The sequence below is a fragment of the Cricetulus griseus genome, unplaced genomic scaffold (assembly GCF_003668045.3).
Source record: "Cricetulus griseus strain 17A/GY unplaced genomic scaffold, alternate assembly CriGri-PICRH-1.0 unplaced_scaffold_35, whole genome shotgun sequence".
NCBI lineage: Eukaryota > Metazoa > Chordata > Mammalia > Rodentia > Cricetidae > Cricetulus > Cricetulus griseus.
The window spans coordinates 53,493-80,623 of NW_023277086.1; the positions used below are offsets into that span (position 1 = coordinate 53,493).

General features: G+C 43.5%; 1 protein-coding gene across 1 annotated transcript; it reads left to right on the top strand.

Moving 5' to 3' along the window:
* Positions 1–8,313: 8,313 nt before the first annotated feature.
* On the top strand, positions 8,314–11,533 carry LOC100751333 (PRAME family member 5). The gene is made up of 3 exons (XM_035453830.1): positions 8,314–8,600; positions 9,509–10,072; positions 10,969–11,533. Exons 1-3 carry the CDS (start codon positions 8,314–8,316, stop codon positions 11,531–11,533), a joined length of 1,416 nt encoding a protein of 471 aa, XP_035309721.1.
* The last annotated feature ends 15,598 nt before the right edge of the window (positions 11,534–27,131 follow it).

Genomic DNA, 27,131 nt, shown 5'->3' on the forward strand with positions numbered 1-27,131 from the left:
GGGGCCGTGGGCCCAAAACTATGCGGCTTAAAGCCCACCTTTGTAAGACTTTTAATGACCTGTAAGTTTGAGGCTTAAAGCCAGCTCTATGAGCCTCCTGTAACCTGTAATTAGATACGGTTTGGCCAAGCGCAACTGCTAACTGCTTCTGTTCCGTGAAAGGGTCTGGAGCTTTTCTGTTCGCTGTTCCAAGAAAGACCACTAGATGTTCCGGCTGACAAGAAGAATGTTCCAGTCCCAGCAAATACCTGATGTTCCTTCTATTATTCCCCCCAATTCTATTGTTGCAGGGCTATTTAAGCCCACTCTAAGCCTCAGTAAATCGAGACCTTGACATTGCACAGACGGACTCTTGTCCTTTCTTGCACCGCATGGTCTCCATTTCTCTCTCACCCTCATGACCCCTTTAGGTGACAACCCCCTCCAGACCCTCGAATAACCTGGCCTGCTGGACGGGTCACAGACTGACCAAGACCATGAGAAGGATTTAAGCAGCAAAATAACAAGTTCTGTTGAGTGAGACAGGCAGATGGGGAGGTGAAGGTCTGTGGGTTTGTCTTGAGTGATCTGGCAAAGCCAAAAGGATGCAGATACCAAACAAGAGAGAATAAGTCTTCAGTCAGTCAGGGTCTCACACCAGAGAAAGCCATTGATCCACTATACAGGAAATCAAATCTGACAAAAACATATACAAACATACAAAGAGGTGCAAACATATAGAGACACACTGTAAAGACAACCGGGAGGGAACAAGCACACATTCATACACCTGACCAGATAGGAGGATGCAGTCAGGTTACATATGGATCCTGGACACTTGATCAATAGCATCATCTTGTAAGACCCTCGGAAAGCCCACGCTTCCAGAATCTTAGCCCAGGACTTGTAAGGGGCCGTGGGCCCAAAACTTTGCAGCTTAAAGCCCACCTTTGTAAGACTTTTAATGACCTTTAAGTTTGTGGCTTAAAGCCAGCTCTGTGAGCCTCCTGTAACCTGTAATTAGATACGGTTTGGCCAAGCAGAACTGCTAACTGCTTCTGTTCCGAGAAAGGGTCTGGAGCTTTTCTGTTCGCTGTTCCAAGAAAGACCACTAGATGTTCTGGCTGACAAGAAGAATGTTCCAGTCCCAGCAAATACCTGATGTTCCTTCTATTATTCCCCCCAATTCTATTGTTGCAGGGCTATTTAAGCCCACTCTAAGCCTCAATAAATCGAGACCTTGACGCAACTCAGACTGACTTTGTCTTTCATTACTTGGTCTCCCTCCTCTCTCGCCCCCATTGACTAGTAGGTGATGCCCCCTCGAGACCCACAAATAACCTGGCCTGCTGGATGGGTCAAGTTCTCCTCCTTATTTTTTCCTTTACAAAGGAGGGAGGTGAGGACTAGGCTACAGGTAGCATTCTTAGGGGGTCTTTGTTCATGACCATCTCTGTCGTGGCCTGGGACCCCGGATACTTGAGTTTTCCAGGGTCTTACAATCCAATCAAATAAGAACACTTAAACAAAAGCAGAACTGCAGAAGCCAAAAAAGCAAGGTTTGTATATTTAGAGATGTTCTCATCAATATCGACTTCATAGATTGGTTCTTTGTTTTAATTTTGGTAGGTGATGCTATCTATGTGCTGACTTTTCTAGCCTGAATGGTACTTTTACTATGGAGTTGTGCTAAGGTCTGGGTGCCCATTGATATCTAGGGCCCCTGGTACAAGCTTCCCAAATTACATGATGGTTAGGTGTGAGTCTCAAAGCCTGGCTATTCTTTGTTGTTGTGATCCACACTGCGTCTTGGGAGACTGACTCTGGGGTCTACTCATGGTGGACAGGGCCTTGAAGAAAAATTGCATAAAGCATGCCCTATGATATATCAGTGGAGGGAAAGCAGAGGAGCAATCACAAGTGGATAAGGAACAGACATCTGACCCCATCCTGCTCTCTGACTGGATCTGGAAATGAAGGGGGACAGTAGAGGCCTCACCATCACTGGCTCACTCTCCAGTTTATATAAAGTGCTCTGGGCTGGCTGCATATTCACCAAGTTTCCTGACCCTTCTACTGGATCACACTGCCTGGTCCTTCTCTTTCCTACTAGTTCCTGAAGTGGTCAACAAGCCCCCCCCCTTTTTTCCCACAAACTCCTTGGTCTCCTGAGAGTCTGTGGAGATCTCTCAGTGGTGGAACAACTTGCAGAACTCATTGGTAGCCCCAGTTTCTATTCCTGGCACACACAGGGACAAACCAATTAAAACTACTCTCAAGGAACTTTTAAATTTTATCTTCCTAAACAGGATCACCTGCATTCAGTGCTGACTTCAAACTGGCTATGTATAGGAAGAAGACCTTGAACTCCTCATCCTCCTGCCTCAACTACCCAGTCTGCTGTAATAATGGGAGTTGGCGAATGAACTGGGCCTGACCTTAGGAATCTAATATTATGTGCATGACTGGAAACCCTGGATGAAAATCTAAGGTGTTCTATGGAATGCCAGAGAAGGGCGGGCATGGAGGTTCCGATCTGTAATTCCTACAGCTCAGGAAGGCACAGGTGTGAGGAGCAGGAGTATGTCTATAGTTGTCCTTGTTCAGCTCGTGTTTTTGCAGTTATTTTATCAAAACTTTATAAGTATAGGATCTGATATTAGTAGGAGGCACAGTCTCCCATCAAACACTCTATCCTCTGACAATGTTTCTGGCCCCTTTTCATCAATGGTCCCTTGAGCCTTAGGTGTGGGAATATTTTGTAGGTACTTCTATTAGGACTTGGCCCACAATTCTGCATCTCAGATTATTAGACATATTTTAAAGGATGTGTAGTCCTCACAGCATGCCCTTATGCATATAATCCGGCTCCGTCAGTGTTGTTTAATGTAAATTCTATCACTTGACGAATAAAATGTAAAGTGTCTGTTGTAGTGGAATTGTGTCTGAAATGAGGTAACTTAGGAGTCACCACACTTATGGAAGCCAAAACAAAACTACCATGGCATTTAGCACAGAATTATTGGGCTATTTACTTTTGAATTTACTTTATTCTATCATGTGTATGTGTCTATCTAGTCTATCTATCTGTCTTGTCTATATCTGAGTGTATCTATCTTTCTGTGTGTGTCCATTTCTCTTTTTTTGTATCAGTCTCTACCCCCTTTCAATATCTCTCTCTCTCTCTCTCTCTCTCTCTCTCTCTCTCTCTCTCTCTCTCTCTGTGTGTGTGTGTGTGTGTGTGTGTGTGTTTGTGTGTGTGTGTTTGTGTATGTTTGTGTGTGTATGTGATATGTAACTTGGTTGCTCACATGCTCTACATTGACAACATCATCTAGTCAAATCTCCCCTTCCAACTTTACTTATCCATATTTCTGGTTTTGAGCTCAAGTTGTCAGATTACTGAGCCAGTTCTCTAGCCCTGATTGTACCATCTTAAGGTTAAAGGACAGACTGGAAAGCTTAATAAGACCATGTCCAGTGAGTTCCAGGACAGCCAGGGCTCTTACACAGAGAAACTCAGTCTCAAAAAAAAAAAAAATTAAAAATCTAAGCAGAAGCTGGAAAGATAGGTCAGCCTTGAATCCTTCCTCTCCTTGTGGTGGGCCATGAATGTCTTCCCTAGACTGTGGGGAGGGGAAAAGGATGGAAATCTAAACAGGGTGGAGGTTCCTGGCTTGTCAAGTGAGAGGTTCCGGGTTTGATTCCCATTACATAATTATCACAATTGTGTTTGTTTGTTTGTATGTTTTGTTGTGAGTCTCCTGAGAGGGATTCTCTGTATGACCTTGGTTGTCCAGGAACTTTGTCAACCAGGGTGACCTTGAACTCAGCCTGCCTCTGTCTCCCAAGAACTGGGATTATAGGCATGTACTACCATGCCAAGCTCACAGTGATCACAGTTCTATATGTCTGGAATTGGTGTTGTGTAGATAGTGATTTTTGTTTTTATTTTGTCGTTTAGTTTGACCTAGAGGCAGGTGTGTATGCCACACCAGCCTTTTGCTTTCAAGTCCTGTTCCCAGCCACTTTGCATTAAGTTTTTATTTTGAGACAGGTTTTTGTCAGTTGTTTTGCAGCACAGGCAGATAGAAATTTAAATCATCCTGCTCAAGTCATAAATGGGTGGGATAGTTGTTTGACTTCAACATTTCTGTTAGTCTTAAATGTTCTCCTATAGGCCAAATTTCAGACCTTGTTGAATATGTGCCAAGGTTTCAGGGAAATGACTTGAATAGTTACTTTTCTGTTTTTGAGATAAAATTCCATGACAAAGGCAACTAATGTAAGAAGGAGGCTATTTTGGCTCATGGTTCCAAGGGGATAAAGGGTGGTGGTGGTAGGCAAGAAAGCAAGCAGCATGCACCAGGAACAGGAAACTGACAGCTCATGATCATAGAGCAGACATGGAGAACTGGAAGCTGCTTGAGGCTGTCTTATCTCATCCTCCAGCAAGGTCGCACCTCCTAAACTACCCTGAATAGCACCCACCATGGGGAACAAGTGTTCAAGTGCTATAGACTATGGAGACTTTTCTCACTCAAACCACCCAAGACCTTTAAGGAGAAAGGCTGCAGTTGGTCCCTACCAAGTGGCATTGTCCTTCTCCATGTTGCTTGCTCTCTTCAAGCCCTAGAATACCACCATCAAGACCAGACTTGGACCACTCAACTCCTCAGGTCTAATGCAAGACACTGTGATGTTGACCTCCAGTTCCCATTGTATTATCTGGTTAGGATCAAGTTTCATTCTAGACTAATCTTGTGACAATCGGTCTTCAGATAATGGATGCTGAGACCATAATCTTGTGCCACAGACCTGCTCAGCTCCCAAGCTCATTTCTGCATTTACATATGTGTTTTTTTATGTTTGGTGGGTGGTCATGGAGGATACATGTTGAGGTAAGAGGGCAAGCCAGGGGAGTCATTCTCTCCTTCAATCAGGTGGATTCCTGTCACTGGACTTAGGTGATCAGGTTTAATGACAACTGCTATTGCCAACTGCCATTGGCTGACCTTGTTAAAAAGAAAAACAAATGTTTAATTCTTGAGACAAAGTTTCACTATGTAGCCCCATATGCTCTAAAGTTGCCTTTTAATGCTGACTAGCCTCAGTCTCATAGGGATCAACCTGCTTCTGCCTCCCAAGGCCTGGGGTCAAAGCTTTGGCTGCTATGTGCTTTCTGCTTAGCTCCTGCTCTCCATCCCTTCCTTCAGGTGGTCAAATGCTGCTCCTATCCTTCTTGACTCTACCCTTAACTGTTTTTGATAACAGAGGCCCTAAGGCACAGTGATTTGAGGGTTTAGGCTATAGGAATGCAGTCAAATCAGCCTGTGGTTTGGAAAGACCATGTCTCATATTGACATGCAAGGAATCCAGCTGGGCTGGGGCACACTCAAAGAACGTTAGCCCTAGGGCAAGAGGGAAAACAATCTGCAGCCCTAGGACAGTCTGGGACAAGGTGACCTTGTCTTTCTATAAAATTAGAGGAAATGCAAGAATTGAATTAAATGCTGCTCAGAAGTAGTGTATTTCTCCAACAAAGGCCCAATCTGGATCAAATCCCACTATCAAATAACCTCACCTCAACAGAACAAAGGGTCTTATTCTGTACCATTCTTTTTTCTTTTTGTTTATGAAACATTCCAAACTAAACTGACTTGAAATTCAAAATGTAGGCTAGGCTGCATGGAATCCTCCTGCATCTGCCTCCAAAGTGCTGGAATTTTAGGCTGCTGCCAACAAGCCTGTCAACCAGCCGGGCGTTGGTGGTGCACGCCTTTAATCCCAGCACTCGGGAGGCAGAGGCAGGTGGATCTCTGTGAGTTCGAGACCAGCCTGGTCTACAAGAGCTAGTTCCAGGACAGTCTCCAAAACCACAGAGAAACCCTGTCTCAAAAAACCAAAAAGAAAAAAAAAACAAAAACAAAAACAAACCAAGCCTGTCAACCATACAACCTTTGTAAAGCACATTATCTGAACAAGAGTAATGGGCTGAGCAGTGAGGTGATATCAGATAGGCTGCTGTAAATTTCTAGGACCTGAGGATGAGATTCAGGTGAGTGGAGTCTACATAGTCAGCTCTAGGTCTACACAGTCAAACCCTGTGCCAACAACAAAGATGTTACCAGAAAGATAGAGACCTCCCCCCCCAATCCAACATACCCTATTATCTGGAGTGCTGAGATGAGGACCAACATCACCAAGTCTAGATGATAGGCCATGTGACTATGGGGCTGTATCCTTCATGGCTCCCAACCTCTGCCTGTCCACCAGCACAAAAAGGCCTCCTAGGAAGGAACAGATGTCCCTCTCCTGGACTACTGGACAGTGGGTACCTATGAAATACATTATAAATGTCTGGCGGTGAACTGTTTCTTGGTTTTGGTTTCTTTGAGTCAGGGTTAATGTGTGTAACAGCACTGGCTGTCCTAGAAATAGTTTCATAGATGAGTTTGACTTTGGACTCAGAGATCTACCTGCCTCTGTACCTGAAGTGCTGAGATGAAAGGGTTATACCACCATGCCTGACTGTTAATGAGTCCTTAATCTAGCAATTGTGTTTTCTGTGTCTGCATAATCCTATAGCTATAAAGAATTTTGATTCACATCTTTTTTTTCTTTTTTTTTTTTTTTTTTGGTTTTTTCAAGACAGGGTTTCTCTGTGGCTTTTGGAAGCTGTCCTGGGACTAGCTCTTTTAGACCAGGCTGGTCTCAAACTCACAGAGATCCACCTGCCTCTGCCTCCCGAGTACTGGGATTAAAGGTGTGTGCCACCACCGCCCGCTGTTTGTTTGTTTTCATAGGTCAGATTCAACCAATCTACTGTAGAAAAAAATCCTTAACAGGATTAAGTGGGTAGAGACATATTTGACCTCTCAGATGTGAGATTTTTTTTTTGTAGAGGGGTGGGGCTTTATGGGGAGGAGTGAGTTGCAACGTGTATAAAAAGGTAAGAAGAGGCCTGGTAGAATCTCAGAGTCGTGGACCTGAAGTCACAAATTGACTCTGCTGAGGATTCCTGGACCCTGGCGTCTCTGCTTTACCCTGCTGGCAATAACTCTATAACCCCTGTCCACATCAGGTAACTGGCTCCCCTACATTGAAAGGCTTAGTGCCTCTAGCCTTATCACCAACTAAGCTATATTTCCAGATGGTTGCTTTGAAATTCAAAGTGATGAACACAATTTATTGTTTTTATGTCTGATGTATTTTAGATTTATTTATTTATTTATTAATTTGGTTTTTCGAGACAGTTTCTCTGTGGCTTTGGAGGCTATCCTTGCACTCGCTCTGGAGATCTGCCTGCCTTGCCTCCCCAGTGCGGGGATTAAAGGCATGCACCACTACCAACCCCCTGCATAGTTTAGTTTTAAAGAGAAATGACCATTCATAGGTATTTATATTTAATGTTCTTTGGCTCATTTGAGCTTTTGGAGACAGGGGTAAATTAGGCCAGGCTGTTCTTTTGTTTTCTCTTCTTTTGTTTTTCAAGACAAGGTTCTTCTGTGGCTTTAGAGGCTATCCTAGAACTAGTTCTTGTAGACCAAGCTGGTTTTGAACTCAAAGAGATACAACTGCCTCTGCTGCCCAAGTGCTGGGATTAAAGGTTTACTACCAACGCCCTGTGGCAAGACTGGTCTTGAAGTCTAGATCACTTGACTTTATTGAGGTTTCTAGCCTGGTTATGGAATTCGAGTTAGTATCTTGTAATTTAATAACCTTTTAAAGTGTAAACCACCTCTCAAATGTTTGTAAATTTTCTTTTCTCATCTAATTTATTCCTGTAGATCCCAATGCATCATAGGAAAATCTTTGTCCTTAAAAAGTCTCTCTTCACTTGGCTTCTCATCTATGATTCTCATTTTAGAAGGAGCATGTACTAATAGGCATTTCACTAGTTCTCACTCATTCCTAAGAGGGATCAGTTTGGTTAAGGCACAACTTGGTGGATTGGGTGTGTGACATGAACACTGTATTTTATGATTACTTGGAAAGATGGTCAGTGTCTTTTCTTGTAGGGTCTGGTCAGTCTGTATGCTCCTGAATACTTCCAAATAGAAGAGCAGGGGTAGGTACCTGGTGGGATAATGATTAATTAGTGCCTGTGTGGGGGCTTTAGTGAGAGTCCACATGCTGAGAGTGAGGGTAGTTTTGCTTTGATACCACCAGATTGTATATAATAAGACACTGAGGTCTCTATTATTGCCAGTACAAGGACTCTGACCCTCTGGTTCCTGCAATGTGTGAGAAGTGCAAATTCCCAAAACATAAGTTGAAAATAATATCTCCTAAATGCTTCACCAGGTTCCTTCTGACTGAAGATCTATCAGGATGAGCATCTACAACCCACCTTCTCTCCAACATCTGGCAATGCAAAACTTGCTGTGGAATGAGGCCTCAACCATCTCTACTCTGGAGTACCTGCCCCCTCATCTCTTCCCACCAGTGTTCAAGGAGGCCTTCACTGGTAGACACATGCAGCTACTGAAGGCAATGGTGGCAGCCTGGCCCTTTTCCTACCTCCCCGTGGGGGCTCTGATGGAGACACCCAATGTGGAGTTGTTGCAAGCTGTTCTGGGTGGTGTAGATATTCTGCAGGCACAGAAGGTTCGCCCCAGGTAAGCAAGGCCCAGGTAGACTAGAAGGGGAGTTGCTGGGCTATAGGTAAGATACATGTGAGGTCAGGGAGAATGGGGTCAAAGTGGACAGAAACTTCTGGTATCCTCCACTCAGAGGTCTGTAGAACTTCTATTTATGTTGAGAGCTCATATAATGACAGTCAGGGGTGAAGGAGAGCCACAGTGGAATGAGCTTTCCCTGGCTCTCCTACAGACACTTGGTGTGGAAGAGACACTGGTGTAATGTAGTTGTCCTCACCGCAGGACAGCAACCTAGAGCAAGAAGTCCAGTGAGAGGAATGGGGATAAGAGATATGAGACAATGACCGCAAGACAGGGTTCTGATCAAGTGGCAAATTTTATTTTTTTCCAGGTTAGTTTAGTCAGTAATATGGGGTAAAGGAGAGGGGGAGAAAAGGCCAAGAGCCAGGTGTTAGTTTAAGCAGGATGTCAGTAAAATTATAGAAGGATATTGGCAGGGTAAAAATTTCATGGGTGGTGGGGATAGAGGGAGGGTTACCTAGGTGAGTGGTGGGACACAGGAGGGTTGTTTAGGTAAGTGGGCTTGTGGTTTGAACAAAGAATTGACATCTGGCTGGGTCATGTTGTTCCTTCTGAGTGCTCATGCTTCTAGAAGCCATTTAGAATCAAAAGACAGTTCTATAGCTATGTGGCTTGCCAAGTTTGGCCTAAAGGTTCATGCCAAGCTGTATGGCTCACAACAATGTAGAGTAATTGAATGGAGGGTAGCAAGAAAGTTTTCCAGATGAAGTTCAGGCAAAGATTGCCCTTGCTAGGCAGGTGAGAGGGCCTATGTTGGAGCTGACAATAGAGAAGCAGGACACAGGCTGTGTCTGAGTAGTTTCCTGGTTTACATCATGAAATTGCAACCTTTTTCTCTACAGTAGGTGGAAGCTTCGAGTACTTGACTTGAGGAATGTGAATCAGGATTTCCTGAATGTATGGGCTAGTAGAAAGAGCTGGTACTACTGCTCAACAGAGCATGAAAGTGAGAAGAAAGACAATGAAATGAGGCCGGATGTGAAGGTGGTCACTGACCTCAGCCTCAGGTGCCACCTGAAAGAACACCAAACATGCCTGTTGCAGTGGGCCCAGCAGAGGAAAGACTCTGTGCAGCTGTCCTGCGTAAAGATGGAGATTTGTGACTTCCCTGCGGAGATTATCAAGGAGTTCTTGGACATTTTCCCACCTGAGGAGTTGCATCTAACCACAAACAGTGTTCTACCCTTGCTACATCACATTGCATCTCACCTTGGCCATATGACAAAACTTCGTAAATGTCATCTGAGTCACATCTTCGTACATGGATACTGCGATGTAAATGCCTGGTCAGTCACAGAGGACGTGTGTGCTATCCAGTTTCTCTCTCAGTTATTCAAACTCACCTCAGTTGAGCATTTTTCCATGGATACGTTCTACTTTTTCTCTGACGTAATGCAGCTGTTGTTCAGGTAAGGAATGATGGAGAGCTCTTGTCCTGAGACAACAAACCTTTTCCCTTTACTTCAAGCATTAGTGGGCCCAGGGATTTATCAGTCACTGGATTTAACAGTGATGGCCTCATCACAGTATGACTTGTATCCTTCATAACTGACGTCACTTGGTTCAATGACCATTCATTTAGTAGTCACAGCTGGGATAGGAGATGTTTAGAGAACTGCCTTGAAAGCAGGTCCATTGGGGGTTCTGGGGGATCAGACACTGAGTATGCTCTGCACAATCCTTGAGATCAGGCTATGTTAATGGAAAGGGAACAGGACAGAATAGCCCACCCTGAGGTGGTGAGTACCCACACCTGTACAGGAACCTAAGGAACTCTGTACTCAGATCTGTGAATAGTGAGTGGCCAGCTTGTTCTTCTGGTTGAGCCTTTATCAGCCTATAAGTCCCCCTGGAGAGAAGGATAATACGAGCACAGGTTGGGATATAGTAGATGGCAAATGGTTGATTCTGGGGTGAGGGACTATCAGTTTCAAGGTTGAACTGAAACCAGGGATAGAGGCTGTGATTGGTAGGAGGGACAGTGATGAAATATGCAGGACACATGCCAAGATGCTGCCAGAACTTTTTTGTGATGGTCTTTCTGGGTATGAGCTCCTGGCCTGCTGAGGCACACTCTAGGTCTGTTAGACAGAATGAGGATGGGGGCTGGAGATGTAGTCTGAGACCATCACAAGATTATGTACATGCCTCAGGAGACAATTACACGAGCAGGCACCAACAGGTTGTATCTATCCCAAGTACTAACATAGGGTAGACTGACTTTGCATAAGTGGTCTCTTCTGTATTAGCGTCAAATTTGTTACTAGCTTTGACAGCATGAAGTAATTTCCTTTTCTTTCCGTAGTAGCTTGAAGACCCCCTTGGAATCCTTGTCCATCACTGACAGTCTCGGCCCGGTAAATTTGAACCTCTTGTCACAGTGTCAGGGGCTCTGTCAACTGAGACACCTGAGTCTTAGTAATTCAATGTTCTCCCTGTCCGGAGACATACATCTCCGAGTTCTCCTTGAGAATACAGCACATACTTTGCAGACCCTGGAGTTAGTGAACTGCAGGATGAGGGACTCTGAGCTCAGGGTTCTCTTGCCTGCTCTGAGCCAGTGTTCACAGCTCATCACTGTGAATTTCTATGATAACAACTTCTCCATTGCTGCACTGAAGAAGCTTGTGCAAGGCATGGCATGTCTAAGCAACTTGACTGGAGAGTTCTACCCTGCCCCACTAGAGTGCTATGATCCCCTGGGTTATGTCCTAGTGGAGGAATTTGCCCAAGTCTGTCTTGAGCTCCAGGACATATTCTTTGCCAAAAGGCAGCCTAAGAAAATAGCCTTTGCTACAAGAATCTGCCCTAAATGCCGTAGGCGTTGTGTTTATAACATGGAGACAAGACTTTGCCAGTGTTGGCAATAAATAGGAAAGTATTGCGTATGGATACTGAGAATTGAAGGTCCTGGGGTTGAACTTTCATCATGGGGCCCCAGAACGCAGGCCCTCAGACACTGTGATGCATTGGGAACAAGAGTGTTCAGGGGATGCACACCATAGGGACTAACTTGATGTGAAGTATAAATGGAGCACAGTATAGTTGTCTTATGGAATCAGAAAGGCAATTTTGCATTTCTAGCTGTGCCTTTGTCAAAACAGGGTCACCACGAGCTGAATCTTGAATCTTTAATGGTAAACAGAAAGAGAGCCTCTGGTTTTTAAATTAGCAGTAGAATCAGTTACAGCCCCAAAGCCCATGGAAAACCAGCAGGTGACAATGATGGAATACCTAGGGAAACCCATAATCCCTGAGTTCTGATTGGTAAAACATGTATCTGTGCCTTGGCAGCAAATGGTTGTGGGTTGTGTGTTTATGAATGCCATTTCTGCTGCTGTTGGGAACTACCAGGAGAAACAAGGCTCCCCTCCTTGTCCTAGAGCCCAGATCAATCAGTGAGCCCTCTTCTATAATCCCCTTCTTATATGGTGACTTGTTAAAGACTTTGAAACCCAGAAGTATTTTCACTTTCCCTCGTGGTTCAAGACAGATTTGTAACACATGGATACTGGATCCTTAAGATTCAAATAATTTCTTATATTCTAAAAGGCTTCTAGCACTACAGGTTCATGAAAGACTTTCCTGGTCACAATTGTGTCTTCTTGAGAAGCTGGATTCTCACTCTGTGAGGTCTGTCTTGGACATTAACCTGGCCACCAGTTTAAAGTGTTGCAATCTTGTGTCTGTGGAGAATGAGAAGATATTGTGCTTGCTGATCAGTGAAGATGGGTGCCAAGAACTCATGATCTCAAAATACTTCAGGACCAGGGTCTGTGGCTGAAGCACAATAGGTAGAATGTGTAAACAACATGCAGAATAACTCCAGTTATAAGTCCACCATGACAGGAACAACTGGTGGGGACATTTACTTGAAGTCCCACATGGCTTCTTCATGACAAAAAGCTGGTTTTTCTCTTTTTCTTTGTTCCTGTCTTTGAGACACAGTGACACTAAGTAGCCCTGGCTGGCCTGGACCTAGCTGTCCTCAAACTCACAGAAATCCTCCTACTTCTGCATCTAAAATCCTGGAATCAAAGGGGGACAGCACCAGCTATACTAGGCTTTCTGGGGGTTTGTTTTGATTGTAGGTAGAATCTTACTGTCTAGCCCAGATTGTCCATTACTCTTCAGACCAGTATATAGACTTAGTCAAATATGCAATTCTCCTGTCTCAGCCTCTCTAGAGAGAGTTAATCTAAATGAAAACAGCCTACTTTTCTGGTTGTGGTGGTGCAAAGCTTTAAGCTGAGAACTTGGGGGAAGAAGTATGACATCTCTGAGTTCAAGGCCACCATGGTTTACCTAGTGAGGTTTAGGACAGCCAGGGATGCTTAGACACTGTCTTAAAACAAAAGCAAGTGGTGGCACATGCCTTTAATCCCAGCACTCCAGAGGCAGAGGCAGCAAGACTGGATCTCTGAGGCCAACCTTGTCTACAGAGTGAGCTGCAGGAAAGCCAGTACAACATAGAGAAATGGAGTCTCAAAAAACAAAACAAGAAACAGCAAAAATTAGAAATAAAGAAGGAACAAAAAAAGGGAAGGAAAAATGGAGGACAAAGAACAGCCATCTTTTGAGACAGACTTTTGAGACTATCCTGTAGCTCTGGTTTTCTGGGAATCTATGGAGACCAGGCCAGCTGCCCCTGAGACTAGAGAGCCTTGAACTCACAGAGACTCTTTTGCCTCTGCCTCTGGAGTACTGGGATTAAAACTGCAATCCCCTTACTTCCCTTTTTGTTTCCTTTGGCTTTACTGGGGCAAGATTTTAATAGCCACCAGGCTTGACCCCCTGGAACTCACTATGTAGACCTTGCATCCAAACTTGCATTTGATTTATGTTTGCAGTTTCATATTTCACCTATAATATCTTATAGGCCAGGTGAGTGTGCTCAAGATGGCCTAGCTCTTGAAGTTGACAGGGTGTGGTGGCAGATGGCTTTACTCCCAGGCCTTGATAGGCAGAGCTATGTGGATCTCTGGCTTGGAGGCCAGCCTGGACTACATAGCAAGTTTAAGGACAGCCAGCGCTGTTATACAGAGAAATCCTGTCTTTGTAAAACAAAACAAACAAGCAAAGACATTGGCTGGCAGTTATGTTTCTTGCCTTTGCTCCCAGCACTGGGGAGGCAGGTCAGGCAGATCTCTCTAGTTGGAGATGAAAGATTTTAGTTTGCTGAGAGAAAGTTTCCTCCAGGCCTTGGCCCAAGACAAGGAAACTGGCCCCAACTCGAGGGCAGACAGACAATCCTTTTTGGGTCACAGCTGGCCAACAGACAATCGAGGACTTTTCAGGGTACATTCTGTGGCTTTTCCTTTGAAGAAAAGCAGGTCACACCTGGGTGACCAGAGATCATACTTTGTAATCAATCACTTTGTGCCCCTTGTCTGTATGCTGGTCTGCGGTTTTTACCTATATAAGGAGCTTGCACCCCATGCTGGGGTGTGCAGCTTTCTTGATATTGCTGACACCCGAATTCACATTCATTCAATAAACCCTCTTGCTTTTGCAGCTTTTGGTCTGGTTTCTTAGTCTTGGATCCTCGGGATCCTGAGGCCCTTGGGTCTGGAGGTCTTTCAGGTATCAGAGCTAAGCTGCCCTCCACACCTGACACTCTTGTACCTTCTGTAAGGTCTGAGACCTGTGTAGTCGTCCAAACTGGCACAGTGAGAAGCCTCAGATCCATTTGTGACCACTCTTCCCTAACTCTAGTTGTCCGCTGAATGACAGGACAAGGGTCTTACCTACCTGGGGTGAACCTTGTGTGTAACCAGAGAATCCAGTGCCTGGAGCATAGCCCTCACAGTCTCCCTGTGTGAGGTATTCATCAGAGTCCCTATGGGGAGACAGTGAAATGGCCAGGCTGCCACCATTGCCCTCACCATGTTAGTCTGTCTGCCAGTGAAGTCCTCTTTGAACAGTGGTGGGAAGAGCTCCATGGGCAGGTTGTCTCTAGCAGAGCTGGCCAAGGCCTCATCCTTCAGCAACCTCTGCACTGCCTGCTGCAGGAGTGTGGGCTGGACAGGATCACTCATTCTTGATGATCCTTAGGGTCCAGAATCCTGGGGAGGCTTCTGAAAAAGAACAGTTTTTTTGACTCTGAGACAAGGTTTCTCTGTGTAACAGCCCTAGCTGTCCTGGAACTAGTTCTGTAGACCAGGCTGACCTTGAATTCAGAGACATACCTCCCTCTGCTGGGATTCAAGGTGTGTACCACCACTGCCCAGCCCAAAGGAACACATTTTCAGGCCACGATTTAGGAAGCCCTTATTCTCTCCCATCAAAGAATCACTCAATGGCATAGTCACACCTATGACAATGTCTATTGGTATCAAACCATAACAACAACAAGAAAAACAAATCAGGGCATGAATGTCCTGGCAGGCAGCATGGGGAAACTCACAAGTACACATATGACCACATATTCCCTCAGTCTCATATAATTCCAGCCTCTGCTCATCTCCATCCCATTCCCACTGGGAAGTGAGGTACCCTAAACCCTGTAAACTGTGTCATAGGCAGCATTTATGAGTCTGAGGAGATCAACTGTCAGCTTGCACTGCCCTGGCTGCAGTCAGTGTTTCAAAGGCAGTGTGTACACAACCCAAAATTCTAGAAGTGATAATGCCATGCAACCTCAAGCAGAATGTTTGGGGAAAAGGTTGGGACTTGCAGGCTACCTGGTGACTTCTCAACTATCCTGCCCTACAGGAGACCTTGACTCAGAATAAGATTTGTCAGATGTAAACAAGAGGATAGCAAAGATATCTCAAATTGGGTGGTGGTGGTACACACCTTTAATCTGAGTACCATAGAGCCACAGGCATGATGTTCTCTGTGAGTTCAAGGCCAGTTGGATCTACAGAGCTAGTTCCAGGACAGCCAGGCTACACAGAGAAACCCTGTCTCAGGAAAGACAACAACAATGAAACCCATATGTATAAACTTGATCTGATGGGGGTCCATGCTGGTAACCCCAGAACTAAGGTGCTGACAGAAGGATTTTGCACTCCGTGGAAGGCCAGTCTGGCAACAAGGCAGGCCTGCAACAGAACACACAAACAACCTACTAACAGACCACAATACATATTTGAGATGAAGACAGCTCCAAAGCAATGAAGTGGTCTAAGTCAAAGTCCTGAACCCGCTCCTTTGATGACACTGAAATGAGAACCCCCTTTATCATCTCGTGCCTAATGTCACTCATGGACACTGAATATGCCCCAGGGGTGGGGAGGTGGAGGTAGCGGGGAGTAAGGGGAACAGAAGTTAAAACTTATATATCTTATTGGAACTCTTAGGCCCATATTTTTAGTGATTAAAAAGGACAGGAGTTCCAAGACAAGGGAGAAAATCCCATCCTCAGGAACAAATAGATGGGATAACAAAAGTTGTACTTATCTGGAGTCCTTTTTTATCTGTGAGAAGTGGATCCAAGCTTTATGACTTTTGATCCTTTGAAGCCTATATGAACTTTATTATATAATAGGACATAGAGTTTTAGACATTTTATTATTATTAATCTGTATTGAAGTCTTTATTGTAGAAAAGGCAGATATTGGGTATCTGTAGAGTGGCAGAAATAGATTTATAGCTTTGAGTTCTAACAAAACCTACAGATTTGTGTTAAAAGCTTGTACATTTTTTTTTCTGTCCAGAGTCAGATATAGATTGGACAGAGGTGCCTTTGGCCTGATGAAAACCCCTTTAAGTTTATATTTAGATGACAACTAAAGTAAATCTAAAAACCTTGAGCTTGTGACTGAACAGCAGGCACTTGGTTTTATCAGCTTATCAGAACTTTATTAAATGAGCTATTAAGCTGACTATAGTTTAATAATTAATACTATCAGAGATCTGACAAGGATAAATTTTATACAGTTTTTGAATCTATTAAAAATGACAGGGTCCAGTCCATATAAAGTTAACCATACCCAAGTCTCAATAGTGTTGGGGGCAGATGTAAATCTTTGCCAGGTCCATAAAGTGAGAGTTTTTTCTCTCTGTGGAAGAGGGACATGGAAAAGACTGATCTTATTTTGTCTAGGCAAAGGTGGTGCAATCAATTCTCCAGTGTCCTGTAGCTTGTTCACAGTCTGAGCCTGGTCCTGCCTGGCAGCAAGTGTAGCATCTGAGCATCATGCTCATTGGTCAGCATTGTCACAATCCATGGAGCCCCATAATCTTCTTTAGAGACTTTGGGTCACTTTCAGGATCTAGAATTTTCTGTCTGATACTATAAACTTTTTAGTTAACATTTTAAATGCCATATTCTGCAGATCTCTGTAGTATTAGAAGTCTGCCTAGGTAAGTCTGGCAACTTGTTTATTTATAAGAATGGCTAGTAACGTGTTTTTTTAATATCTTATAACATGTTAGCAACTTATAAAATTAAGTTTTTTATATTGTTAGGTTTATCTTTAATCAGTGTAAAATCTGACATACAGGTGGTCTTAGGCTACCCTTATAAAAGAGTTTTGTTTTTAAAATTTTAAAGAATTGAGACCTATGGGCTTAGTAGTTATTTTAAGTCCTTTGTTAAACTTAGGTCATTGTCTTATTGTACCATAAGAAATAAACAGCTTATTTTTTTATTAACATTTGGAACTTATGGCTGTGATCTTAAATTTTAGCTCTTTTGATTTAAACATAAATATTAACAATATAACAGAAGTATAAATATCTTATAACCTTATAAATTTGAACATTTAAAAATCTTTTAATGTCTTTTTGTAAGAATATAAAAATAAAGTATCCTTGATATGTTTAAAATTATTATCATCTGGGTGACTATTAAATTTATGTTGTCAATTTTTAGTGTTATTAGTTTTAACTTTTTGACAGATTTCATCATGAAACAGTTTTAATATTATCTTTATTAAAAAGACATCTGAATTACCGATAACCCAAATTTAATTACTAGAGCTCGGAGATAAATTCTGAGCTATGTCCACAAATGACTGGCTACTGTTAGAATTAGACAGTAAAAATATTTGAACCATTTTTGTTTTTTGTTTTGGCTTTTGGCTTATAATAAAAGCTTATAATAAAATTTATGTTTATACCAAAAAACATAGATAGAAACTTTTAATAAGTATACAGAATTAATTTTGGGGGGGGGATATAAATAAAATTTTTAAACAGAATTAACCTGGTGTGGTTAAAATTTTTAACCTGTATTACTATTATAAATAGATATGAGAGCCCATAGTAAACAGTTTACATTCTTCTCTGACACTTTCATGACTTTCTGTTGACAAATCTGTGCCTTTTTAGCTGAGGCATTGTACCCCAGGGTCCCTAGTTTCTCCAAAAGGGCCCAGTACCTTGTTTACAGTCCTGTTCAGTCCAGGCTGCCAGCAGGTCATCTACATATTGTAGAAGGATCAGAGTAGGCTGCTGCATCCAGAATTAATGAAAGGGCACACCCAGGTTATGGAGAATGAGAAGATATGGTGGGCCAGATCTTCCCAGGTTATGATGTAGGGAACCTGGTTGGGGTGTCTGTGGGGTCCAGAATTGAACACCTTTTCTTTTACCTGTAAAATAATCTTAAGATTAAAAGAACCATCCCAAGGCCAGCCAACATTAAATGTTGGCCACTCGGAACTGCAGAAAGTTTGTCATTTTTTCTTCTTGATGCCCAGGGACTGGTTGTTGGTTCGGTCCCAAATGTCTCCCCAATGGTCTAGAGTCAAACTTAAGGGGGTTGTTAGTTGTTGTCCCATGGTGGTCAGATGGTGAAAAACAAAAAAGACAAAAAGACAAAAATTGAGACAGACAGTCAGGCCAAATAACAGAGACCGCGGCAGCTCCAAGCCAAAACCAAAGATGCAGACGAGGCAGAGACTTTCGTTGACTGCTCCCAGGGACGAGGGGTGCCTGCTTGCCCTCGCACACTCAGATCACCTGTGGGGCATCCTCCAGGGTCGGACTCAGAAGGGAATGACTTGTCAGTGTACCTCGTGAGTCTCTACAGAGCCTGCATAGCCAATACAGGGCTTCCGGATGGACAGACAAACATAGAACATGAACATAAATGTGCCGGCCGGACTTACCTCTTCTCGGTTGGGGTAATGAGTCTGGGGTCTCCTCAAATTCCCAGCTCCTGGCTGGCTCGACAAATGAAAGACCCCCAGACCCCTAAGAGCCAACTTCCTTGTAATGGGCCAAGGCCTGTGGGAAACTTTTTCTCTCTGTGAATTAAATCTTTTAAAACTTTTTCTCTCAGCAAACTAAAACATTTCACTGTGACTGCCAGGATATAAAGGTCCTTCGAAGCGGGGCGTTGGTGGCAAGCGCCTTTAATCCCAGCACTCGGAAGCAGAGGCAGTTGGATCTCTGTGAGTTCGAGACCAGCCTGGTCTACAAGAGCTAGTTAGTTCCAGGACAGCCTCCAAAGTCACAGAGAAAACCTTTCTCGAAAAACAAAAAAAAAAAAAGAAACAAAACAAACAAACAAAGCCCTACCATTCTGATAAAGATGGTGCTACAGATGAAAACCAGTGTTTCCTGCAGGCTTAGAGAAATTGCTGGGTTAAACCAACCTATATATTGTTAAAAATATCTTGACTTCAAAATGGAAGTTAAAAAGTGTGTTGCTTTCGGAGAGAGGTTATACTTTTGCTTCCACGGGAAGTGAGAGAATATGCATTCATTATAGGTGATAAGGTTTGATCCAGGAAGACCCCTGGACAATCCTGTCTACAGATATAAAGAAATAAACCTAAAAAAACCTACAAAATACAAAACACACAAAAAATCATTTTATCTAACTTGTGTACAATACTCAGTCTATACATGTATTCATATAGATATGTATATGTTTATATATTTTCAGAGCAAATCTGACCAGACAACAATGAACACAAATGGCCCACAGAAAAACAGTTGATTGCAATGATGGAATACCTAGGGAAAACCCATAATCTCCAAGTTCTGATTGGTGAAACATGTAACTATACTTTGGCAACCAATGGTTGTGGGTTTGGTGTTTATGAACCCCACTTCTGCCACTGTTGAGGGCTACCAGGAGAAAGAAGGCTCCCATCCTTGTCTTGCAGCCCAGGTCGATCAGTGATTTGTCTTCCATGGTCGCCTTCTTATATGATGACTTATTAAAGACTTTGAAACCCATAAGTATTGTCTCTCCTTGTGGTTCAAGAAAGACATGTAGCAAATGGATACAGAATCCTTAAGATTCAAATAGTTTCTTATATTCTAAGAGGCTTCTGGCTCAACTTTTTCCTGGTTGCAATCTTGTCTTCTAATGAAGCTGGAAGCTCACTGTCTGAGGTCTGTGTTGGACATTAACCTGGCCACCAGTTTTAAGGTGTTGCAATCTTGTGTCTGTGGAGAATGAGAAGACATGGTGCTTGCCGATCAGTGAAGATGGGTGCCAAAAACTCATGATCTCAAAATACATCAGCACCAGGGTCTGTGGCTGAAGCACAATAGGTAGAATGTGTAAACAACATGAAGAATAACTCCAGTTATAAATCCACCATGACAGGAACAAGAGGTGGGTCATATACTGGAAGATCCACTTGGCCTCACAATGACAAAAAGCTGATTTTTCTTTTTCTTTGTTGTTGTCTTCGAGACACAGTGACCCTAAGTAGCCCTGGCTGGCCTGGACCTTGCTGTTCTCAAACTCACAGAAATCCTCCTACTTCTGCATCCAAAATCCTGGAATCAAAGGAGGGTAGCACCAGCTATACTAGGCTTCTTCGGGGTGTGTTGTGCTTGCAGGTAGAATCTTACTGTCTAGCCTAGATTAGCCATTATTATTTAGACCCGATTTAGTCAAACATGCAATCCTCCTGTCTCAGCCACTCTAGAGAGAGTTAATCTAATGAAAACACCCTTCTTTGGTGGGTGTGTTGGTGCATAGCTTTTTTTTTTTTTTTGGTTTTTCAAGACAGGGTTTCTCTGTTTAGCTTTGCAGCCTATTCTCGCACTTGCTCTGGAGACCAGGCTGGCCTCGAACTCTCAGAGATCAGCCTGCCTCTGCCTCCCGCGTGCTGGGAGGTGCATAGCTTTAATCCCAGAACTTGGGGGAAAAAGTAGTGGATCTCTGTGAGTTCAAGGCCACCATGGTCTACCTAGTGAGGCTTAGGACAGCCAGGGCTACTTAGAAAGACACCTTCTTAAAACAAGAAGTGGGTGGTGGCCCTTCCCTTTAATCCCAGCACTGCAGAGGCAAAGGCAGCAAGACTGGATCTCTGAGGCCAACCTTGTCTATAGAGTGAGCTCCAGGACTACACAGAGAAATGGAGTCTCAAAAAACAAAACAAGAACCAACAGCAGAAAAAGAATAATAAAGAATAAAAGAAGAAACAAAGGAGGAAAAAGAAAACAGCTATCTTTATTTTTTGAGACAAACCCTATCCTGTACCTCAGGTATTCAGGGAGTTTCTATGGCATCCAGGCAAGTTGCCCCTGAGACTACAAGACTTGAAATCACAGAGACCCTTCTGCCTCTGCCTCTGGGGTACTAGGATTAAAACTGCAAGTCCCCTACTTCCCTTTTTCTTTGCTTTGGCTTTACTGGGGCAGGATTTCAATAGCCAACCTTGGCCTCCTGGAACTCACTATGTAGACCTTGCCTCCAAACTTGCATTTCCTTTATTTTTTGCAGTTTCATATTTTACCTATGATATCTTATAGGCCAGGTGAGTATGCTCAAAATGACCTAGCTCTCTAGGTATAAAAGTTTTTGATGTTTACAGGGTGTAGTGGCACAGGGCTTTAATCACAACCCTTGGTAGGCAGAGACATGAGGTTCTCTGACTTGACAGGCAGCCTGGTCTCTATAGTAAGTTTCAGGACAGCCAGGGCTGTTATGCAGAGAAATCCTGTCTTTGTAAAACAAAACAAACAAACAAAAATGTTGGCTGGCAGTTATGATACATGCCTTTGTTCCCAGCACTGGGAAGGCATGGTCAGGCAGATCTCTCTAGTTGGAATCCAACCTGGTCTACAGAGCAAGTTACAGGACAGGCTCCAAAGCTACAGAGAAACCCTGTCTGGAAAAAATCAGAAAAAACATGGTGTTGGTTTTGGTTGTTTTTTTTTTTCATTTTTTTTCTGTTTTTCTAGACAAGGTTTCAGTGTAGCCCTTGATATCCTTGAACTCTCCAAATAAACTATGTTGGCCTCCAGCTCAGAGATGCCTCTGGCCCTGCATCCAAAGGGCTGGAATTAAAGGTGTGTCCAATCCCCACCCTGCCTTGTCTTGCTTTACAATTGTTGTCAGTGTCTGGCCTCTAGCACTAGTTGTTTGGAACTGATAATCTAGACCAGGATTTTGTTTTTTGTTTATTTGTTTTTTGAGACCATATTTCTCTGTATAGCTTCTGGAGCTTTTCCTGGTACTTCCTTGTAAACCAGACTGACCTACAACTCAGAGATCTGTCTGCCTCTGCCTCACGACTGCTGGCATTAAAGGCTTGGGCCTCCACAAACCTGGCATCAACCAGGCTCATCTTGACTACACAGGGAACTCCCTGCCTCTAGGAGGCTGGGATTAAAGATGTATGCCATTCTGACTGCAAATTTTGGGTTTTGAGATAGGGTCTTTCTAAGTGACAAGGCTGGTCCTGAGGTCAGTGTATAGCCCCTAAATTTATCACCCTCCTGTTTGGGCCTCCTGAGTAGCTGGGATTGTAAGTCTGTAACAGTTGCCTGGGTCTTGGATGATTCTTTTATAGATGAGAGGACCAGGATGCAGGCTGGGTTCTAGACTGCCATGAGTGAAGAATACATAGTGAAGAGGGAAAGGCTACAGATGGTCATCACCATGGAATAAAAATCCACACCTTCAGAGACTTGCAGCCTTGGACACCCTAACCCACATGTCTACAGACAAAATTGCTCTCTGGTTTAGGTCCCAACATAAACTATATTGTGAGACCCTTTCCCCCAAAATACCTGTTAATTAATTAAGTGGGCTTTGAGGCTCACTCCTGTAACACCAGCATTTTAAAGACAGAGACAGAGGACATGCTATAAGTTATGGCCTATCTTAGGCTTCTTAGAAAATTTTAGTTCAGCCTGGGATACTAAAGTTTCTGGCTGCAAACAGACATTTCATGCAGAAGAAAAGAAAGAGGGAAGGAACAAAACTGTTTTATGGAAAGTTCATGAATTGGTTCTTATCTGTCTCCTTAGCCTCTATTTTCTTGGATCTGAGGGTGATCAATTAAGCCAATCTCTCCACACCTAATCTGGATTAGTACTAAATGGGTGGGGTCTTGAGCAATATGATGACTTGGCAGCTTGTTGTTGGTGCAGGAGACTGTATACTGAAGAATTGAAGGGGATGGGTAAATAAAAGCCTCAGAGGAGCCAGAGAAGACACTTGGGATCTTGGATTCACCTCCTGAGCCTGCTGGGACTAGGATACCTGCCATCAGTGCTGGCATCTGGTAAGTTCCTCACCCATTTGAGGATACCCAATCCATCTCACCCAGTCCAGCCACTCCCCACTGGGGACATTAAACTGTGGGCGACATAGACTTCTCATTTTTTCTTTCTCTCCTGGTGGGCAGATTGGAGGCTGATATTTGGCTCCAAGGGCAGGTTTGTCTTCATCTCATGTGTTGTTTGTGAATTCATGGGTTTTTCTTGAGCCAGTGTTTTGCTCCTTTAAAACCTTTGTTTTTGAAAAGGTCCATTGTGTAACACTAGTAGTACTTTTTCGTGGATTAGGTTGGTCTTGAACTGGCAAATTCTCTTAGGTCTTCACTGCCAGGTCTGGGTGATCTTTGGTTTCTCTTTATTCATTTTATAAAGCTTCTCTAAAAGCTCCGGTTGATCTCAAAGTCTCTAGTTGATTTTATCAGTTTGTCTGAACATATGTGTTCACTGATGTGTGTGTGTGTGTGTGTGTGTGTGTGTGTGTGTGTGTGTGTGTGTGTGTGTGTGTGTGTGTGTGTGTTTATGCAAACATAACATGGGGTTACGTTTCCTGGAATTGTAGTTACATATTGTTACAGGTAGACCACCTAAAATAACCACTCAGTCATAGTTTACAGTCAATTGAAAACTTTATAAGGTCCAGCTGAGTACCATGATTTTGCATCTGGCTTTTTACCTACTGGCTTCAGGGAGGAGGGTGAATCTTCAAAGGGATGGAGTCTAACAGACGCTAAGATAGGCAGTGAGTTGGAAGGTGTTCCAATACAAATAGGAAAGATGAATAAGATAGGATATCCTGAGATCAGCTTTCTAGAATAGAGCTGGGACACTTTCCATAGGATTCTCCATCAAGGAGAATACTAAATACTTGTTAGTCATGAGATGGTCTCAGCAAGAATATGAAATAGAGGGGTCTTTGCACTGTCTTGGCTTTCACCATATGTGTGATCTGCCTTGTAGGTATTGAGAATTGAGCCCAGGTTCTCTAAAAGGACATCCAGGGCTCTAAGTGAATGCATTATTTCCTCAGTCCTTGGTATAAGTGAACATTTCTTTTACAAGGGCCTAAAGAACAAACTGGGAACAGAGTGGGCAAACAGAAAGGTAATCTCACCTTCTTTGGTAAATGAAGCTGGTATCTTAAAAGTTATTTCAGCTAGGATCCTTGATGGGGGAGCTTCACAAGAAGTTAAATTAAGCCAGGCATTGGTGGCGCACGCCTTTAATCCCAGCACTCGGGAGGCAGAGGCAAGTGGATCTCTGTGTGTTCGAGACCAGCCTGGTCTACAAGAACTAGTTCCAGGACAGCCTCCAAAGCCACAGAGAAACCCTGTCTCAAAAAACCAAAAAAAAAAAAAAAGTCAAATTAAAAGGCAAGAAGGGGGTGGTAGCTCAGACCTTGGCTGAGCTGAGGTGTGAAGATCTTCAGTTCCAGGCTAGTCTGGAGTACTTAGGGAGACCTTGTGTCTAAGTGAGATAGCAGCCTGGGGTGGAGGTACTTGCTATGAATCGCAGCACTATCTTGGTATAGGTAGGCAGATTTTGTTAGTTAGAGGAATAGCAGCCTGGTCTTCCCAGAAACTTTCAAGCCAATTTCTCATAGTGACAACACTGAGACAACAATGAAATACACAACTAAGAAACCAAAAAGCAGCCAGGCAGTAGTTGCATACACCTTTAACTGTAACAGAAGCAGATTGATCTCTGTATTATTGCAGGCCTGTCTGGTTTACAGAGAGTTCTAGGAGAGCCAGGGCTACACAGAGAAACCCTATTTTGAACTGCACCCCACTACCAAAGGAAACGAAGTGCTGTTATATCTAACACTAGAGTTTGTTCTCACATGAGTTTCCCTACATTGCATGTAACATGCCGTTCATCTTGGGGTCAGTCTTCAGCCCTCCAGCTGTTTCTAACACTGTTGCAAACCTTTCACTGTTGCTGTTTCAAAGCTTTGGTGTCAGTTCACTTCCTGTGCTTGTGTTGGACACTGTCCTTGTCCCAAGTTAGTGTCACATTTGCATTCTCCTGCTTCATCCCTCCAAAAACTGGGACAGGACTCAGGTTTCGGGTTCTTGCTTGTTTTTGAGACAGGGATTTTCTGAATAACAACAGCTCTTGGCTGTTCTGGAACTCTCTTTGTAGACCAGGTAACCTGTAAGTCCCTGAAATCCCCTATCTTGTCTCCAAAGTGCTGGAATTAAAGGCTTGGACTCCACATTCCCATACCAGCTCCTCTCCAGGACTCATCAGGCTCTTTTTTTTTAAGATTTTTTATTTTTTTAAAGATTTATTTATTACTATACATTGTTCTGGCTGCATGTAACCCTGCAGCCAGAAGAGGGCACCTGATTTTTTTTTCCGTTTTTTAAGACAGATTTTCTCTGGGTAGCATTGGAGCCTATCCTAGCATGCCCTCTGTAGACCAGGTTGGACTCGTACTCACAGAGGAGGGCACCTGATCTTATTATGCATGTTTGTGAGCCACCATGTGGTTGCTAGGAATTAAACTCAGGATCTCTGGAAGAGTAGCCAGTGCTCTTAACCTCTGAGCCATCTCTCCAGCCCAGGACTCAGGTTCTTAAAAGAATTATACCTTTACCCATTTCACAGATTGTTCCCAGCCAGGCCCCTTGATTTGAACAGAGAATGAAGGAGGGAAGATTTTACAGGGAACATTTCAGTTTGAGGATCTTATAGAGCAAGGGTTCACCCTAAAAGGATGAAGATACAGCTTTCCAGTTTACCCACTCCCGAGGAGAGTAGGACTCAGGGCAATGGGGTTTGGGACTGGGCAGAATAATGGTAAGGCACACTTTATGTGGCTGATCCACAGTTCACCATGCTGCCTGATGGACTGTAGCTGTGAGAGCATCAGACAGAAATCAAATGGGAAAACCTGGTTTCTACCTTCTGAGCAGGGATTCTGACCCTGAGGTGATGTTTATAATTGCAGGAGCAAAGGCCTTCCTAAGCTTTGTTCTGAAAAGATGTCTTTCTGGATGCTTCCACAGGATCCCTTAACTGAATCCCCAAGGATGAGCTTCCAGGCTGTGCCCACTCTCCATCAGCTGGCCATTCAAGGGCTCCTGACAGATGAAGACTTGACCATCTCTGCTCTGGAGAGGCTTCACGCATTTTTTTACCCACCACTGTTTGAGCAGGCCTTCATTAATAGACAAACAAATGTAGTGAAGGCCATGATAATATCTTGGCCCTTCCCCTGCCTTCCTCTTGGGTCCCTTATAAAATATGTCCACGTGGATAACTTCCAGGCTGTTTTGGATGGAATAGATTGGCTGATTAACCAGCCTGTTTGGCCAATGTGAGTGTCTGTTAGCGAGGAAAGAAAGAGTGGAATCAACGTCGATGTAGTGGTGGGAGGCTGAGATGTGGGATCTGTAATATTATAACTGTCATGTGAACCTCCTTTCTGTTTAACCCACAGGCAGTGCGGACTACAAGTGCTCAATCTGCACCAAATCGAGAGTGGCTTTGAGGAAAGATGTGTTAGAACACAGAATGGTTTCTCTAGACCGAAGAAGGAACCATTATAGAAAGATCCCACAACAGAGGGAAAGCAGCAGACATTGAAGATGCTAGCTGAATATACCCACATCTTCCGCACTCTCAAGGACTACAGTAGTCACTTCAGGCAATGGCTCAAACTGAGAAAAGATGTTGTGCCATGCTATTTTTTTTTTAACTTTGTTCCTAAAAAAATGAAAGTGCTCAGACAGAGCAGTTGGATTTTAGGACCTCTCTGGATCTTAAGTTCCATATAGGTAGTCACAAGCCATGTGGCATGGGTGCTGTGTCTTGTGCCCTCAGAAAGACCAATCTGCCCTTAACCCCCTTGGCTTCTCTCTAGTCCCAAAATAACCCATCACAGTGTCTCAGTATATAACATGGCATGACTTGGTACTCTATGTAGGAACTTGTGACCTTGAACATGTAGACTTTGGCTAGTTTTTGCTTATATAACAGTGAAATTAAAGGATTGTGCAACAATGATTAACTATTTTTCTTTTTATTTTTTTTGTT